Consider the following 16,825-nt stretch of genomic DNA (forward strand, 5'->3'; position numbering starts at 1 on the left):
CAGTCGTAATTTAACTTTTGTTTTTGTTATAAAAAAAATTTGGCTAATGTGCAAAATAAAGAGATACTTCTGGAAAACGTACAGAAGTTTAACACAGTACTGTCCATGAATTGAGTTCGATATCAGTTTACATCACTTTCAAGGATCAATTTATTTGTTTCGAAATGTCAAATGTGGTTTTTGTTTCTTTTAAAGGTCACCTTAACAAAATCTAGAATAATTTCAACATAATTCCAATGAACTTTTGGTTCTAAGACATCTTGAAAAGTAAGTTCACCCCCACAAAAAAAAAATTCCATATTAAATGCCAAGTCTGTAAATATATATATTAAATATATATATATATATATATATACAGTGAAACCTTGACTTACGAGTGCACCAACTTACGAGTTTTCCGAGATACGAGCCGTCACTCGGTCGATTTTTTGCTTTGTGATGGGAGCCGAGATCTGAGTTACGAGCGAGCGAGCTTACGCCACCCGCCACTAGGTGGCCCAGCGAGCGTTCAGGTCACGTGGTTATCTTGCCGTGCAAGCATCTCTGCCGTATCGCTGTTGCTTTGTTTTCGCATTTTGTTTATTTTGGAAAATTTCTTAGTTTTAACCATGGGTCCTAAGAAATTGAGTGCCAAGGGCAGTGCTGAGAAGAAGAAAAGGATGATGTGCTTGGATATAAAACATGTAATCGTCGAAAAACATGAGCGAGGTGTGCGTGTTGTCGACTTGGCGAGGCAGTACGATCATAGTACTTCTACGATATGTACGATTTTGAAGCAGAAGGAGTCGATAAAGGCTATAACGCCAGCCAAGGGCGTTAAGATTATTTCAAAGCTCCGGACCTCTGTCCATGAAGAGATGGAGAAGTTGTTGTTTGTGTGGTTGACAGTGTCAGTAAATACAGTGAGTAAATACAGTGAGGAGTGTGAGTAAATACACTTAATAAAACCAGTTTATTTCTTTACATTCTCTTTTATTATGTACAGTATATACGAGGTCGTGCTTGTTTATACATTATTTGTTATTTATAAAGTACATTTTTCTTATTTAAAAACACGTAACAAAAAAAATTGGTGTGGTTTTGGGGGGGCTGGAACGGATTAATAGCATTTCAATTCATTTTAATGGGGAAATTTAATTTGAGAAACGAGCAAATTGAGTTACGAGCTCGGTCACAGAACGAATTAAACTCGTAAGTCAAGGTTTCACTGTATATATATATATATATACACGAGTGTATGTTTAGCCATATACACATACATACATACATACATACATACATACATACATACATACATACATACTCACATGCAATTTAATTTACAAGGTTGTTCTTGTTAATGTTTATCCTTCCTTGTATAGCTACCATTCTGAGGGTTGTTGGCGCTTGCTGCCAGAATGCTTGCAACCATAGTCCACAATTGGGGTGCTATTGAACTGTGCCCGTCACTGCCAGCACAATCACCACCACCACCCACCAGGCACGAAATTCCCTCCCTGGGAAACAAAGTAGAATAGGCAACCTTGCCATGCACTGCAGTTGATTGATATAAAATTTTCTGTAATATTGATGGTTGTATTTATGTTTTTCTTGGTACCCTGGCCAACAACAAAGAACTGAAGTTTAGCACTGCATTATGGGAATTAGCAAAGAAGACATTTAGAACATGTTTTAATATGCTGGCAAAATGCCAAGTGACAGCACAAATACACCAAGAAGGACAAAAAGTTCATTAGAGTAAAAGGGTACCATGTAAAAAATAGTGGAAGTATAATTAAAGGTAAGCAAGCAGCAAACAACCTAAAATATTAGTTTTTACTTTCACCTCTGCCACCGAAAGTAGACGGAGGTTATGTTTTCACCTTTATCTGTCTGTCTGCTTGTTTATCTGTGAGCAGGATATCTCAAACATGTGTGAACATATTCGGACATAACTCAGTGGATAGGTTTGGTTGTGACAAAGACAAATGGATTGGATTTTGGGGAAGATCCGAATCGGGATCCGGATACGAGAATCTTTTTAATTTACAAGTAATTCTTTACCATTGAGAGATTGGGCCAAAAACGATATATAGCATGATATTCTAAAGGGTTGTGGACGACTATTGACAAAACATGGTGGATGAGTTGGGTGTGTGACATGGAAGAATCCATTCAATTTTGGTGAAGATCCGAATCCGGACACGAGAATTTAAAAAAGTGTTTCTTCACAATTGAGTGATAGGGCCAAAAACGATATGCAGCATAGCATATTTCAAAACGTTGTGGATGAATTATGACAACACTTGGTGGATGGGTTGGGTCGGTGACAAGAATAAGCCGGTTAGATATTGGTTGAGGTCCAGATCCAGTTCCGGCCTATCAGTGCGACAACAAAACGTAAACTGTTCAGCCTGGTGGAGGTATGCGCTCTACCTAATGCCGTTTTAGTTTAGGGGATATAACTTGCAATGTTTACCTGTGTAAAAATGTGATGGAATTTACAGTAGCAGGGGCAGCTAATTTTGCAGTGAGCTCACTTAAACACTGTGTTTCTGCATTTTATCCCTACGCAAAATGATGCAATGCGCAAAGAAAACTGCTGTATGGTGCATTTCCTGCAATGGGCATCCTTTCACTGGGTTTTAAGCCAGTTGTCATATCTGCTGGAACTCAGTTGTTGATGTTAAAGTTTCTACGATGCCCTTTGAAAAAGAGGTCTTTGGCTTGGTCCTGCAACCAAATTGCCTCTGTCTCTGAGTGTTGGCTTAGCGGTTAGGGTGCCGGCTTGGGATCCTAGGATCCTGGGTTCGAATCCCAGTCGATCGCTGAATTAACACCAGGGGGGTTGACTCAGCCTGTCATCCTTCCGAGGTCGGCAAATTGAGTACCAGCTTGCTGGGATGAGTGATCCTGGTGTGTACCCCGGTTTAGAATAGGTACACTGTATCCCTGCGCATCGTAAGAGGCGACTAAGGGTTGGCGTCAGGAAGGGCATCCGGCCATAAAAACATTGCCTCAAACAGGGAACCATGATTGTCATGGGGCCCGTAAGGCCAAACCCCGCTCTAGCGGGGAAAATGGCCTTAAAACGATCATTCATTCATTCATATTCTGAGTGATACAGTTTGCAAGGTTTACTGCATCAACTGTTCCAATGCACCCAAAGTACCAAATAAAACGACAGCAACCAGGAGGATACACTCACAATCGAATCCTGGTAAAATATGCATTCAGTAAGTAGATAATGATTACATGCTCAAATGCTATCAACGGCAAGGAGGAGCAATTGAGGTTCCAACTCGAACGAAGAAAAAGTAGAAGAGTCAAACCGAAGGTTCCTACTGATCTTGATGCCGATGACAGAGCCTTATTGTCAGGATAAATTAAACAAACTCAATAACTTCTGGAGGTAGTCAAAACAAACACCGATAATATAGGACTAACAATTCATGCTAATAAAAAAGTGATGGTGTTCAACCAGTCGAGCGAAGTCTCAATCATATCAAATGATGAAATAGAACTTGAGACAGTCAACGACTTCATGTATCTTGGTTCCTGGATTAACACGACTGCTCAGGATATCAAACAAAGGACAGCTGCCACAAGGAGAGCTTGCAACAAACTTTCAAGAATATGGAAGTCGACACTCTCAGCGTATCAAGGAACGCCTGTTCACGGCAACAGTTGAGTCGTCCTACTTTATTGAAGTGAAGCATGGACCCTCATTCTGAACCGCAAGAAGGGACTTGGTGGATACCATACTCAACTTCACACACATCTGCCAAGTGACAGTGACTTGGAGGAATTGCACACATCAATGCTTGATCGAGAGGACTGGAAGCTGAGGATCAATGTCATCTGAGTTTGGCCTGAGAGCCGATTGAAGAAGAAGAAGAAGAAGAAGGAGAATTATTATATTAATTAATCTACTGGGTTTTCTTTCCATCAAATCAGTTTACGATGAAAAACAACCCAATTATATGGCAAATATTTGAACAGGTGAAGTCTTGTAATACTTGGTGATAACACTGAATAGACTTAGGTAAGGGAAGTCAAGTAAAAAGGCAGCATTGTGCATACAAAGTTGTGGCAACATACCTATAGACCGCCAACAGTATATTCAAACAGTTGCTGGAGTTAGCCAGTGTTTGTCCAGCTCCTAGTTATAAGAGAGAAAGAGTGAAACAGCAACAGCATAAGTAAGAGCAGAAAAGGAAAATGTAATTCTAGTTGAGCACCGTACATCAATTACCTTCCATTGTTAGCACTCGACACCAGTCCAAAACCTGTGCCAAGAACCCTATGGATAACAATTGACTTGTCCTCGATGCGTAGTACTCACTATTATTGGAGAACAGTGAAAGGAGGAGATAAGCACTGCTGCATCGCAGTCTGGTTGGGACAGTGGCTGTGGCAAGCAGCTGAGAGGTGCAGTGAGCTAACAACTCTGAGCTGCAAAGCACTTGCTGGCACAGCACTGGCAGGAGGGAGAAAAATCAATGTGGAGCTTTAAATAAATATATATCAAAAGAATTATATACTGCATGAGTTTGGTTATCAAGATCAAAATAATCCTTTTACATAATTGGAAACTGCAGAGATTGTATGATGTTTGCAAGCACGTTAAAGAGAAAAACAGTCGAATTCCAAAAAACTGAGATTTATAAAATTTTATCATTATCCATCTTTAAATCATCCATCCTTTATACGAGGGCCGTACTAAAAGTCATGAGCATGAGTGGATTCCACACGTTTGTGCCGAATCTTACTATAATTCACCAAATGTCCATCCGTCCGTTCGAAGGTACCGCAAAAACGGCTGAACCGATCGCAACGATATTTTGGATGGGTAATCCTGGGACCTCCTGGGTTAAAATAGGCTATGTTGTTTTTCCACTTTTTCCAATTTTCCAGTTTTTCCAAACACGGTGGAATAATATTTATCGATATGAACAGTGACGTGGCTTTTGTTGAAATTCTACGTACCAGGAGAGAGTAGATCGACTCCTGACGAACTCTTCCTATATTAACGTGCGGCTCCGAAGGAACACGGCAGCGTGTGCAAAGCGACTGAGAAACAGATGCAGTGGCCGCTTCCGTGTTACAGATTCGGTGCGCACTCTTCACACATAAACGTGCGACTGAGAAAGACGTGTAGCGGCCGCTTCCGTTTTGCAGAATTCAATCTTTTTTCAAAATGGGCGCCATGTACTGTTTAGATTTTGATGATTTGCGTGTGATATAATTTAACGGATGTTTATATGAATCGTTTAAAATTTTAAAAAAGCCTTCAATTTCTGATATTTTGCTTTTTCATTTGGGCCTCCCAATTGAAGCCCCGCCCTTAGGGCGGGTACCGTTGCTAGTATAGTAGAATGCAAGGTATTAGCAACATCAATCCATTCCATTATAAACATAGGCCCGGCACATGCACAGCATTGGTGTTACCACAATCTATTGTGACAAAATGGCTGTCAACGATATATCATTAGGCCAATGTGCAGCGATTGAATTTCTCATCAAGGAGACCAACTCAGCTGCAGATATCTACGGCCGATTGAGTCAGGTGTACTGAGATGCCTGCATGGGCGCTGGTAGTATCAGAGGGTGGGTGAAGCACTTCAAAGACGGAAATACGGACATCGTCGATCAGACACGCTTTGGTCGGCCAGGCAGCACCATGGCTGAATGAAACGAGCAGAAAGATGATGCGCTCATCAGTGAGGACCGAAGGGTGATGGTTAGGGAGATCACAGCGCAGCTTGGCATAGGACACGATGCTGTACAGGAGATGATAGTGACATTGGGATATCGGAAGGTTTGTCCTGTTGGGTTCCCCAAAGAGCACAAAAACACACGCATGGATGTGTCATCACAGTTACTTCAACGATGTGCTGTCGAGGGCGGTGACTTCCTGTGCTATATTGTGACTGGTGATGAAAGCTGGTTCCACCATTCTGAGCCAGAAACCAAGCAGCAAAGCATGGAATGGCATCACTTCACATCTCCAAAAAAGAAGAAGGCCAAAAGAATACCCTCAGCCGGAAAAGTTATGAGAAGCGTGTTCTGGGATGTCTACCGGTTAATTCCCTGCCCGATGGGGAAACCATCAATGTGGCTCGCTACATTCAGACGCTAAAAAACTGAAGCATGCACTTCGGGAAAAGCGCCCAATGAAAAAAGTCATCATCTTTCAACATGACAACCCTAGACCTCACACTCCGCATCTGACATTTGAGGAATCTCAAAGAAAAGCTGGGAAGTGCTCCCCCACCTCCCGTACAGTCCGGAATTGCCCCCCTTGGACGACCATCTGTTCAGGCCTTTGAAAGATCACATGAAAGACCAGCACTATGAAAATGACGAGGCAGTCAAAATATCCATGCGTAGCTATTTGTGAAGTGTTGCAATGGAACGGACGCAAGTTGTTGGAGCGGACTTCTACCGCAGCATGATATTTAAGCTCGTGCATCACTGGCATAAATGTGTAGATCGCTCTGGAGATTTAGCAGAAAAGTAATATGGTATATCTAGTTACTACTGACAATATCCGTTTTCTTACACTGTTCTTACACTTACACTTTTTCATATGAATACGAAACACAAGGGTGGTGTTCTTACACCCGAGTGGTGGTGTATAGGCAACAGACCGCTGCCTTGATCACTCCTGAAAAATGCTCTTAAAAATATATGTAAGGCCGAAAAAAATATATTGCTGGTCTCTGGTCAGACCAAAGTTCCAGAATTGATGTGGCGAAATTGTTGAAAAGTCCAGTATTCTTTGTGGGGCTATTTAATCATTAATAAATTGCTGATCTTTTCACATCGATACTCATTAAAGACATGAATTGTGTCTACAATGCATTAATTATGCACCGAATATAACATACCGCTGCTCTCTGCCAACACACCCAGTGTGTACATGATTGTCTCTTTCACTTCCAAGCAGCATAAAGAACTGGACATCTCCATCAGGAACTTAAGTCCACCACTTTCACACATGTACTCACATGCTGCAACTGCGGTAATATTGAGAACAAGGCAATGGAAGAATTCGAGCTGGATTAAGATGACAAAATATATGCATATTATTCCAAGCATATAACAAAACATATGAAAAATCACTCATAGAGTGACACTTGGCAAAAGAGAGAAAAGTAGAATGGCACTCAGTTGAGCATCCTTTTGACCTCAAAAATAATTGGTTGAATTCAGTGACCTGATATGCAAATAGTTTTCAAATCTTAAGTTAATCAGACAAAAATTAACAACTTTAGAAATATGGCCTATGTTGACCTTTTGGCCTATGTTGACCTCAAATATAATTGGTGGTTGAGTTCAATATGCTGATATGAAAATCCTATTCAAATTTCAAGTCAATTGGATGAAAATTGAGGATTTTAGAAATTTGAAAAGGTTTTTGATCCTTGGCCTATGTTGGCCTTTTGGCCTATGCTGATCTCAAAAATAGTTGGTGGTTGATTTCAGTTAGCTGATATGCAAATCCTATTCAACTTTCAAGTCAATCAGATGGAAATTGAGGATTTTAGAAATTTGGAAAAAAGGGGCTGACCTTTGGCCTATGTTGACCTCAAAAATAGATGGTGGTTGATTTCAGTAAGCCGACATTAAAATCCTATTCAAATTTCAAGCAAATCGGATGAAAATTGAGGATTTCAGCAATGAGGTTGTTTATCTTTGGCCTATGTTAACCTTGTGACCTATTTTGACCTCAAAATAGTTGTTGGTTGAATTCAGTTTGCTGATATGTAAATCCTATTCCAATTTCAAGTCAATCAGATGAAATTGAGGATTTTAGAAGTTTGAAAAAAGTGGTTGACCTTTGGCCTATGTTGACCTTTTGACCTCAAAAATAATATGATTCTGTCGGACCACCAACTCTACCATTTGGTGAAGTTTCGTGAAGATCAGTTTAAAATTGTGACCTGTAGGCAAGTATAATTGAGTGGACAGACAAACAAACACACAACCACACACACACACACAAACTGGAGTGATCAACATACGTGTGGAAAAAAATGTTTTTGCCAAGTAAAAAACAATGCAAACTAGAACGGCACTCAGTAGAGAGCATACCTCTGCCAGGTGAACAGTTTACGTTTTGTATCCCAGAGTAGACCAGAAAATCACAATACAAAATCGCATTGAATCAAAATCATCCGTCCACAACTTTTTGAGATATCCTGCTGTGTATTGTTTTTGGCCCGATCTCCCAATGGTGAAGAATCACTTAAAATATTCCACTTGCCGGATCCGAATCCGGATCTTCACCAAAATTGAATAGATTCTTCCTTGTCACACACACAACCTGTCCACCAAGTATCGTCCAAATCTGTCCACAACTTTTTGAGATATCCTGCTATGTATCGTTTTTGGCCCTATCTCCCAATGGTGAAGAATCACTTAACAATTTCTAGTAGCCGGATCCGAATCCGGATCTTCACCAAAATCTATTCATTTCGTCCTTGTCACATACGCTACATCTCTACCAAATTTCGTCCGAATCCGTCCACAACGTTTTGATATCTTGTTCACAAATAAACAGACAGACAGGGGTGAAAACATAACCTCCATCCACCTTTGGTGGCGGAGGTCATTATTCCAAGCAGAGTGCTGAGACGCAACAGAGCACAAGTACATAATATCTGCTGAACGCAATCAAAGCATTGGTTGCATTTTATGATTGATGGCCACGTACCAAGCTATAAAGATCAAACATCTCAAAATTACTTTGAAAGTGCATAAATTAAAAATGCTTCTTCTTCTGTTCCATTAAACAAAGTGAATAAATTGATGCAGTTTGGCATATTTGTCATTGCCATCTGACCAGGTTAAAAGCCCATACACTGCCGTGATACACTGTCTCGCATTGTCCTTGTCATGTCTGACAGGCATGATGCAGAGGTAGAGCACTCAACTTTGAGCCATCTGGTCTGGGTTTGCTTCCTGACCCAACTGTAAATTGTCAGAATGGTGTTTCGGATACAGGGGGTTGTATCACAACGTGATTTGTCCCTTGGATGGAGGTTAAACAGAGTTTTTCATCTGCTAGCATTAGCAGGAGGACGTTAAAGATCCCACGGTGTCTTTCACGAAGTCTATACGAGATATCAACAAGATTCTGGACAAATTACAAATTCCTGCCCTGACTGAATGAATGAATGAATGATCGTTTTAAGGCCATTTTCCCCGCTAGAGCGGGGGTTAGCCTTGCGGGCCCCATGACAATCATGGTTCCCTGTTTGAGGCAATGTTTTTTTTATGGCCGGATGCCCTTCCTGACGCCAACCCTTAGTCGCCTCTTACGATGCACAGGGATACGGTGTACCTATTCTAAACCGGGGTACACACCGGGATCATTCATCCCAGCAAGCTGGTACTCAATTTTCCGACCTCGGAAGGATGACAGGCTGAGTCAACCCCCCTGGCGTTAATTTAGCGATCGACCGGGATTCGAACCCAGGATCCTAGGTATCCCAAGCCGGCACCCTAACCGCTAAGCCAACACCACCACCTGACTACTGCTGACAAAACAAAGGCAAACTACCCAAAGCAATCCTCATTATGGCGCTGCTCTGGCAGCATTGAATCTGCCTTCGGACAGGTTACTACAGAGAGAGAGGAAGAGAAGAGAAGAGAAGAGAAGAAGGAGAAGAGAGAAGAGAGCGAGAGAAGAGAAGAAGGGAGAAAGGAGAGAGAGAGAAGAGGAGAGAGAGAGAAAGAGAAAGAGAGAGGGAGAGAGAAGAAGAGACAGAGAGAGAAAGAGAAAGAGAGAGAAGAGAGAAAGAAGAAGAGAGAGAGAAGAAGAGAGAAAGAAGAAGAGAGAGAGAAGAAGAGAGAGAGAAGGGAGAGAGAGAGAAGGGAGAGAGAGAGAAGGGAGAGAGAGAGAAAGAGAAAGAGAAAGAGAAAGAGAAAGAGAGAGAGAGAGAGAGAGAGAGAGTGTGTGAAGAAATTGCAGGCACCGTTATGCGCACAGATGTCACCGATGGTGCCCAACGCCTGCTTCTGATAACTACTTTCACCTGTTTGGAACTTCAGGCATTCGATAAGTAAGGCCAAGTCAACCTGGACCTCTGCACAGGGGAAACGGTGTACGAAAAGAGAAACAAAAAACCATCAGAGGTTAGCACAAAAACATTGGAACGCAAATATGATTCAGCAATCGGGTAGGAGCTCATGAAACGGAGAATGATTAGACTTCATGTACGGGATAGCTGGTTCACCTCACAGAGATCAACCAGATACGATTAGCAATTTGGATCCCGCTGCAGGTATACCGTGGCTGATGGCAGGATCAGGTGACGTCTCCTCTGCCATGTGCTCCGTCTTGCAAAATCTCTTCGAATGGTTCCTGGTGAGCTGGTTCATGCTTTTAGCAGACAGGAAATCGTGAAACCATCTGGATTACAGCAAACGGTGAATAACAACGAATATCAATGAAGCGTCTCAAAATAATTTGGAGGATTATAAGTTGAAAATGCTTCTTCTTCTCTCAGATTGCAGAGCATTGTTGTGTGTATTAATTAAAGAGAACCACAGCTAGCTGGACCTTTTTTGATGAAAACCAAGTGATATTTCTTGGCAGAGTGAAAAAAAAAAAGTTTGCTATTATTAAAAACCAACAACCAACTTCAACTTTCAGTTTAATTTAATTAAATTTAATTAATTTATTAATTTATGTAATTTAATTTAATTAGTTTAATTTAATTTAATTTTAATTTAATTTTAATTTAAGTTTAAGTTTAAGTTTAAGTTTAATCAACAACTTTAAGTTATTCAACTTCATAACAATAAACGCAAAGTGAAAATAAAGTCCATATTGACACGGGCACTCACCAGTGATTTGACTGACAGATCAGAGGGATTTGTATTAATGGTGGCTCACACAGGGTTTTGGCTGCCACGTTTATATCTGAAGGGGAATACATTTTACCCAAACACGCTTGGTCTACTAAGTTAAACCGGTGTCCCATTTGCAAGCATTCGTTGGTGGATGTTGAAGATCCCACGGCGTTCTTCATGAAGACTGGGTGACATATTGCCGGCATCCTGAATAAATTCTAAACAAGTACAGATACATTCAAAGTACACCACCCCCATGCCAAATAAATAAATAACATCCTCCAGTGCGGCATCCGCCGTGCAGCTCATAGTAACGGTATTGGGAGGGAGGGGTACAATAAATTGATTGATTAATTGCGTAAATAAAATCAATAAACAATAATCGTAAAATAATTTCTTCATCAATTGGCTAATAGCATACCTCAACCCACCAGTGTTTCATCCGAAGCTGTAACTTTTTGAAAATTAAATGTCATTAATCGAAAAAAAAAAAATCGATAGATTAATCAATAAATAATAAATCGATTAATCAATAAATCAAAAATATCCTTTACTAGCTGAATGCACCCGGCGTTGCCCGGGTTCTTTTTGAATGAATTTAATCTTCTGTACATACGTCTGACGCGAGCCGAGTATCAGTTCGTGCTCAACGATTCCTTGTTCTTTCTTCTGTCGGGCCCCGTGAGAGAGAATTTTGAAAGCATCTGTTGCAATCAGTCAGATATTCCTATTAAGTGCATAAGTTGTACTTCAAGATAATTTTGAAAGAAGAAGAAGATTTATTGCGAAATGGGCCCAGCCCGGCCGAGGTGGGCCTCGACCGGCCTCGCCACCTAGCCTAAAACCTTCGCGGGGCCCGTCCCGACATTTTTTGTTTCAGAGGTTTCCTCCTATCTTTCACCGTTCAGGAGATTAGCGCGTGCAAACAAACAAACAAACAAAAACTTTCTTTTATATATATAGAAGATATAAGATAGATAGATAGATAGATAGATAGATAGAAGATACATAGATAGCCACATCACTTGGTCACTATGTATCCGAATATCAGCTTCCGAGCTAAAAAGGTGCCCGAGATATCTCCCAGATGAGAAAGGCAATAAATAAGTACGTAATAAATCGATAATAATTAAGTAACTCATAAATTAATTGATTAATCAAAAAACAAGTGCCCCCCAAATATTCCTGCAGGATACACAAGAACTGCCAGCAACCCTCTTCTGGTGAAACTGCCAACATTAGAACTCTCTGCTCACCTTCACTCTTTTATTCCTCTTTCCTCCCGACTCTGGAACAAACTCCCTCACTCTCTTCAATCCCACTCCACCCTCCAGGTCTTTGAAACAGCTGTTCACCACCATCTCTTATCTTCTCCCATCCAAAACCTAGATCTTTTCTACCCCCACTAATACACCCCAAATCCACCTCTTTCAATATCCGACTTCATTCCTGAAATTCCTAGTAGTGTCAATTTCATTTATACCGTGTACCCCTTCCCTCCTTCCCACCCCCTTCCATAGATCTCCTGATGTCCCTGTTCTCTACTGCTGTGCTTGTGTGATTCCCTCTCTCTCCCCATATTGTCTCCCTCTCCCTTTATTATGTTTTTTGTGTTTAATGCGCTAGCTCTTACACGAGCCTCGATCTTGTATGCAAAAAATAATAATTATAATAATTTATATGTATGTATGTATATATATACATATACGTATATATATCTTTCAGCACGCATGATCGCTGGGCCCCCTTTGGTACCCGGCGATGACGTCATGCAGCGCCTGGAAATGGAATAAGAAAGGAGCGGTGTCCAATTCATGCCATAACCTACAGAGGGCGTTGCATCAGTAACACAGCCACAACCTCAGTGACACTGCTGCATATGTCTTGTGCTGAATATGAACGAATAATTTATTTTCTGATGGCAACAAAAGCAATAGAACTTCAACAGTGCACTGACAATGAAGACACACCGAGTGAACAACAAAATAAAGCAAATACTTCTAACTAAGGCCAAAAATGGAGGTTTTGGGTCAGGGATGGAGGGAAAAGCAAATTAACAAATCAAAAGAATGCCCAGACAAGAAAAAAAGGAAGAGAATAATGAAGGCACCACACGGCCGGCCTTTATAGAGCCACGTGTAGTTAAGTTAAGTTAAGTAGTTAAGTTAAGTGAGTTAAGTAGTTAAGTTAAGTAAGTTAAGTAGTTGTAGTGTAGTTAAGTGAGTTCCTCCACTCTGAATACCAAGCCTGTCACCAGTCAGTGTCCTCAGCTCTCCACCTCCCTCACTGCTGCACAGTCCCGAGTCAACTGCGTCTTGTGATGAACGACCCCATGAGGCGCTCTGTCGGCACCGCACCAAACTACTTCATGCCACTGATTTTTTGGTGCCTGAATTCAATGACTTCAAACTGAACTGAATTGTTCCGCTCGCTGCATCACCACCAATATCCAGAATGGTGACCTTCCATGCAGCGCAAGTAGGATGACAAACATCCCTCCCCTCACCCCTGGTACCGATAAGCCAGCCAACCTAAAGTGTGTCATACACATAGGAATGCTACTGCTGTTGATTATCGCTGGTGAAGCTTACTTGCCTTGCCTCAAGAAACAATCAAAATGAAAATCACCACAAACGTCTTGCATTACACAGGACTCACGAATACACCAATGCAATCACAGCCAGATTGCCAATTATTTAAATAATAAATGGAACGGTACTCGGCAAAGTGCATACCTCCGCCAGGCTGAACAGAACAGATAGGCCAGCCATCTGCATCCGAACCTGAACCAACATCTAATCAGCTTGTTCTTGTCACCTAACCAAACTATCCACCTAGTTTTGTCACAATCCGTCCACAACTTTTTGAAATATCGTGCTATATATCGGTTTTGGCCCCATCTCTCAATGGTGAAGAATCACTTGACAATTAAAAAAACGAATCAAGCATCCGGATCTGTACCAAAATCGAATCAATTCGTCCTTGTCACACACCCAACTTGTCCACCAAATTCGTCCATAGCTTTTTGAGACATCCTGCTCACAGACAGAGAAACAAACAGACAAGGGTGAAAGCAAAACCTCCGTCCACCTTCAGTGGTGGATGTATTTTATGGATTACAAAATACACAATATTGTAATCTCTACCAGTACCTTTGTCCATTTCATTTATTGTGACCTAGCATAAGTATTAGAAGTAAAACAGCATTGCCTGATGCTGTTTTCATCATGTTGGCATTTTGAAGAAATGAAAATTTCTTTTTTTTTATTTTTTGGTATGGGCCTAAAACACTTCCCTACACACCCTAGGAATGGGAATGGGATCATTTAATATTACTATTCACAAAACATAATGTTACCAAAGGCATTATTCACATAGCATAATTCACATAATATTACCAAAGCCTTACACGATAGAGCTACGAAAAATTCCCCAAAAAATCAAACTTTTAATATATTATTTTGGTCTACAACACTCCCCGGCACCCACTGATGAACCTTTGAAAGTTTGACGAAGATCCGTTCAGCCATCTCTAAGACATATGGTGACAAACAGCCAGACAGACACTCAGCTAGACACACAAACAGCTCTCTTATAGTATAGATTAACATCACCCTGTTCCTTTACATCACAAAAAAATGCTTTCCATGGAATAACACAAAACGATCTCCCATTTGGGGTAAAGATGGGATACACTAGGCCATAACGAGGGATATAGTTTACAGCCTTGGTGGGTCCAATATAAACCATCCTGACCCCTCAAGGTTTGGAGCCTCAGTGGGTGCAGTTTAAACCATCCTGACCCCTCGAGATTTGGAGCCTCGGTGGGCCCAGGGTAAGCCTAAAGCATCCTGACCCCTCAAAGTTTTTGGCCTTGGTGGGCCCAGGCTAAACCATCCTGACCCCTCGAGGTTTGGAGCCTCGGTGGGCCCAGGGTAAGCCTAAAGCATCTTGACCCCTCAAAGTTTTGGACCTTGGTGGGCCCAGGCTAAACCATCCTGACCCCTCAAAGTTTGGAGCCTCAGTGGGCGCAGTCTAAACCATCATGGCTGCACTAAACCATAAATAGTGCAGCCATCTCCTGCGCGACCATCAGCAGGCTAGCTCCAGGGAAGACGTGGACGTGACTGCAACAGCACTACTCCAGGAGCTGGACGCCACCCGTAGGACCAAACACAACAACACAACATGCATTTTAAAGGCCATTTTCCCTGCTAGAGCAGGGGTTAGCCTTGCGGTCCCCATGACAATCTTCTCCATTTTGCCCTATTTTCTGCATCTCTCCTTGTTAACCCCCTTGCCCGCATTTCTTCTTCCACCATCTTTAGCCAAGTCTTTCTCGGTCTTCCCGGTCTTCTACTTCCATCTACATTCATTTCCATCACTCTTCTCAACCAGTCACTTTCATCCTTCCTCAACACATGACCAAACCATCTCAACCTGTTCCTCTTCACAGCATCAATCACAGGTCGATTACCTGTGATTCGGGTCGAAACCCGTAGGACCAGATGGACTGAAATAGTTGAGTCGATCGATTTTACCCACTCTAGTCACAAGGCGTGGCAGACCATCAACCGGCTGACAGGCAAAAATACAATGCCATTCAGGTGCCCGGTGACAGCAGATGCCATTGCGTCCCAGCTCCTGAAGAACGGTCGCTTCCCGGATGCAGACAAAAACTTTGCCCGCCTGACGTTGCATGAGGTGTCTTCTCTCTCCAGGGCGGTCAGCGCCGATGCCAATCTCTCTGGAGACTTCACAGCAGCCGAACTCAGTGCCGCCATGAGCAAACTCAAGCCGGGTAAGTCACCAGACCGTGAAAACATCCATCCGGAGTTCGTCATCCACCAGAGCACAACATCTGGTTGGCTGTGTTCGTTCTTCTCGTCGTGCCTCCGGAGGTCCAAGCTCCCGAAGACCTGGCGCCGTGCTTCCATCATAGCCCTGCCGAAGCCGAACAAACCTGCGGAAGATCCTAAGTCCGACAGACCGATCTCGTTGCTCTGCGTCCCATTTAAGATTCTGGAGATGATCCACAGCCGCATCGACCCAGTGGTGGACCCACAGCTCCCGCGGGCACAAGCCGGTTTCTGTCGTGGCAGGTCAACAGTGGACCAGGTAACATTACTCACACAAGATATCGAAGACAGCTTCCAGGACAATGAGAAAGCTGGCGTAGTGTTCCTGGACCTGACAGCTGCATACGACACCGTTTGGCACCGTGGACTCCACCTGAAGTTGCTGACGACAATCCCGGACCGGCATATGGTGAACTTCATCATGGAGATGCTGTCAAACCGCAGCTTCGTCCTACAGACCAGCGACGGCCAGCGCAGCAGGCTCAGAAGACTGAGGAATGGTGTCCCGCAGGGTTCTGTTCTCTCGCCGATGCTGTTTAACATCTACATCTACGACCTGCCGGATACAACATCCAGAAAGTACGGTTATGCGGACGACCTGGCCATCATGCTGCGACGACCAACATGGAAGGCGATGGAAAACGGCATCAACCAAGACTAGGGCACCTTGGTAGCCTACCTCCGGAGGTGGCGTTTGCAGCTCAGCATTGGTAAGACAGTGTCAGCAGCATATCATCTTAACAACAGAGAAGCAAAAAGGGAACTGGATGTGTTTGTTGACAACAAACGCCTGGAGTTCCAGCAAGCCCCAAAGTACCTCGGTGTACGCCTAGATCGGATACTGTTCTTCAAGCAATACCGAGAAGAAGTTAAGGCCAAGGTGACATCAAGGGTCTCGCTTATCCGATGTCTCGCTGGTACGACCTGGGGAGCCTCCGCCAAGACCCTATGAATATCCACGCAAGCCCTGGTCTTCTCTGCAGCCAAAAACTGCGCCCCAGCCTGGAGCAGAAGCCCACACGTGAGAAAGGTTGATGTTGCCATTAACAACGCCCTCCGCATTGTAGCTGGTTGCTTGAAGCCCACCCCAGCATTACACCTGCCAGTCCTAGCGGGAATCG

General features: G+C 42.7%; 1 protein-coding gene across 2 annotated transcripts in view; it reads right to left on the reverse strand.

Moving 5' to 3' along the window:
* Positions 1-16,825, reverse strand: part of TERB1 (telomere repeat binding bouquet formation protein 1) — a 64,599-nt gene that overhangs the window by 46,133 nt on the left and 1,641 nt on the right. For both annotated transcript variants that reach the window (XM_068131182.2, XM_068131183.2), the window contains exons 2-7: positions 10,281-10,402; positions 9,966-10,076; positions 6,873-7,001; positions 4,325-4,459; positions 4,081-4,141; positions 1,366-1,496 (exon numbers count right to left, since the gene is read on the reverse strand). In XM_068131182.2, the coding sequence (XP_067987283.2) occupies positions 1,366-1,496; positions 4,081-4,141; positions 4,325-4,459; positions 6,873-7,001; positions 9,966-10,076; positions 10,281-10,371 (658 nt within the window). In that variant the 5' untranslated portion in view covers positions 10,372-10,402. The remainder of the gene's footprint in view (positions 1-1,365; positions 1,497-4,080; positions 4,142-4,324; positions 4,460-6,872; positions 7,002-9,965; positions 10,077-10,280; positions 10,403-16,825) is intronic.

The sequence above is a fragment of the Myxine glutinosa genome, chromosome 11 (assembly GCF_964187855.1).
Source record: "Myxine glutinosa chromosome 11, kmMyxGlut1.1, whole genome shotgun sequence".
In the NCBI taxonomy this organism is placed as follows: domain Eukaryota; kingdom Metazoa; phylum Chordata; class Myxini; order Myxiniformes; family Myxinidae; genus Myxine; species Myxine glutinosa.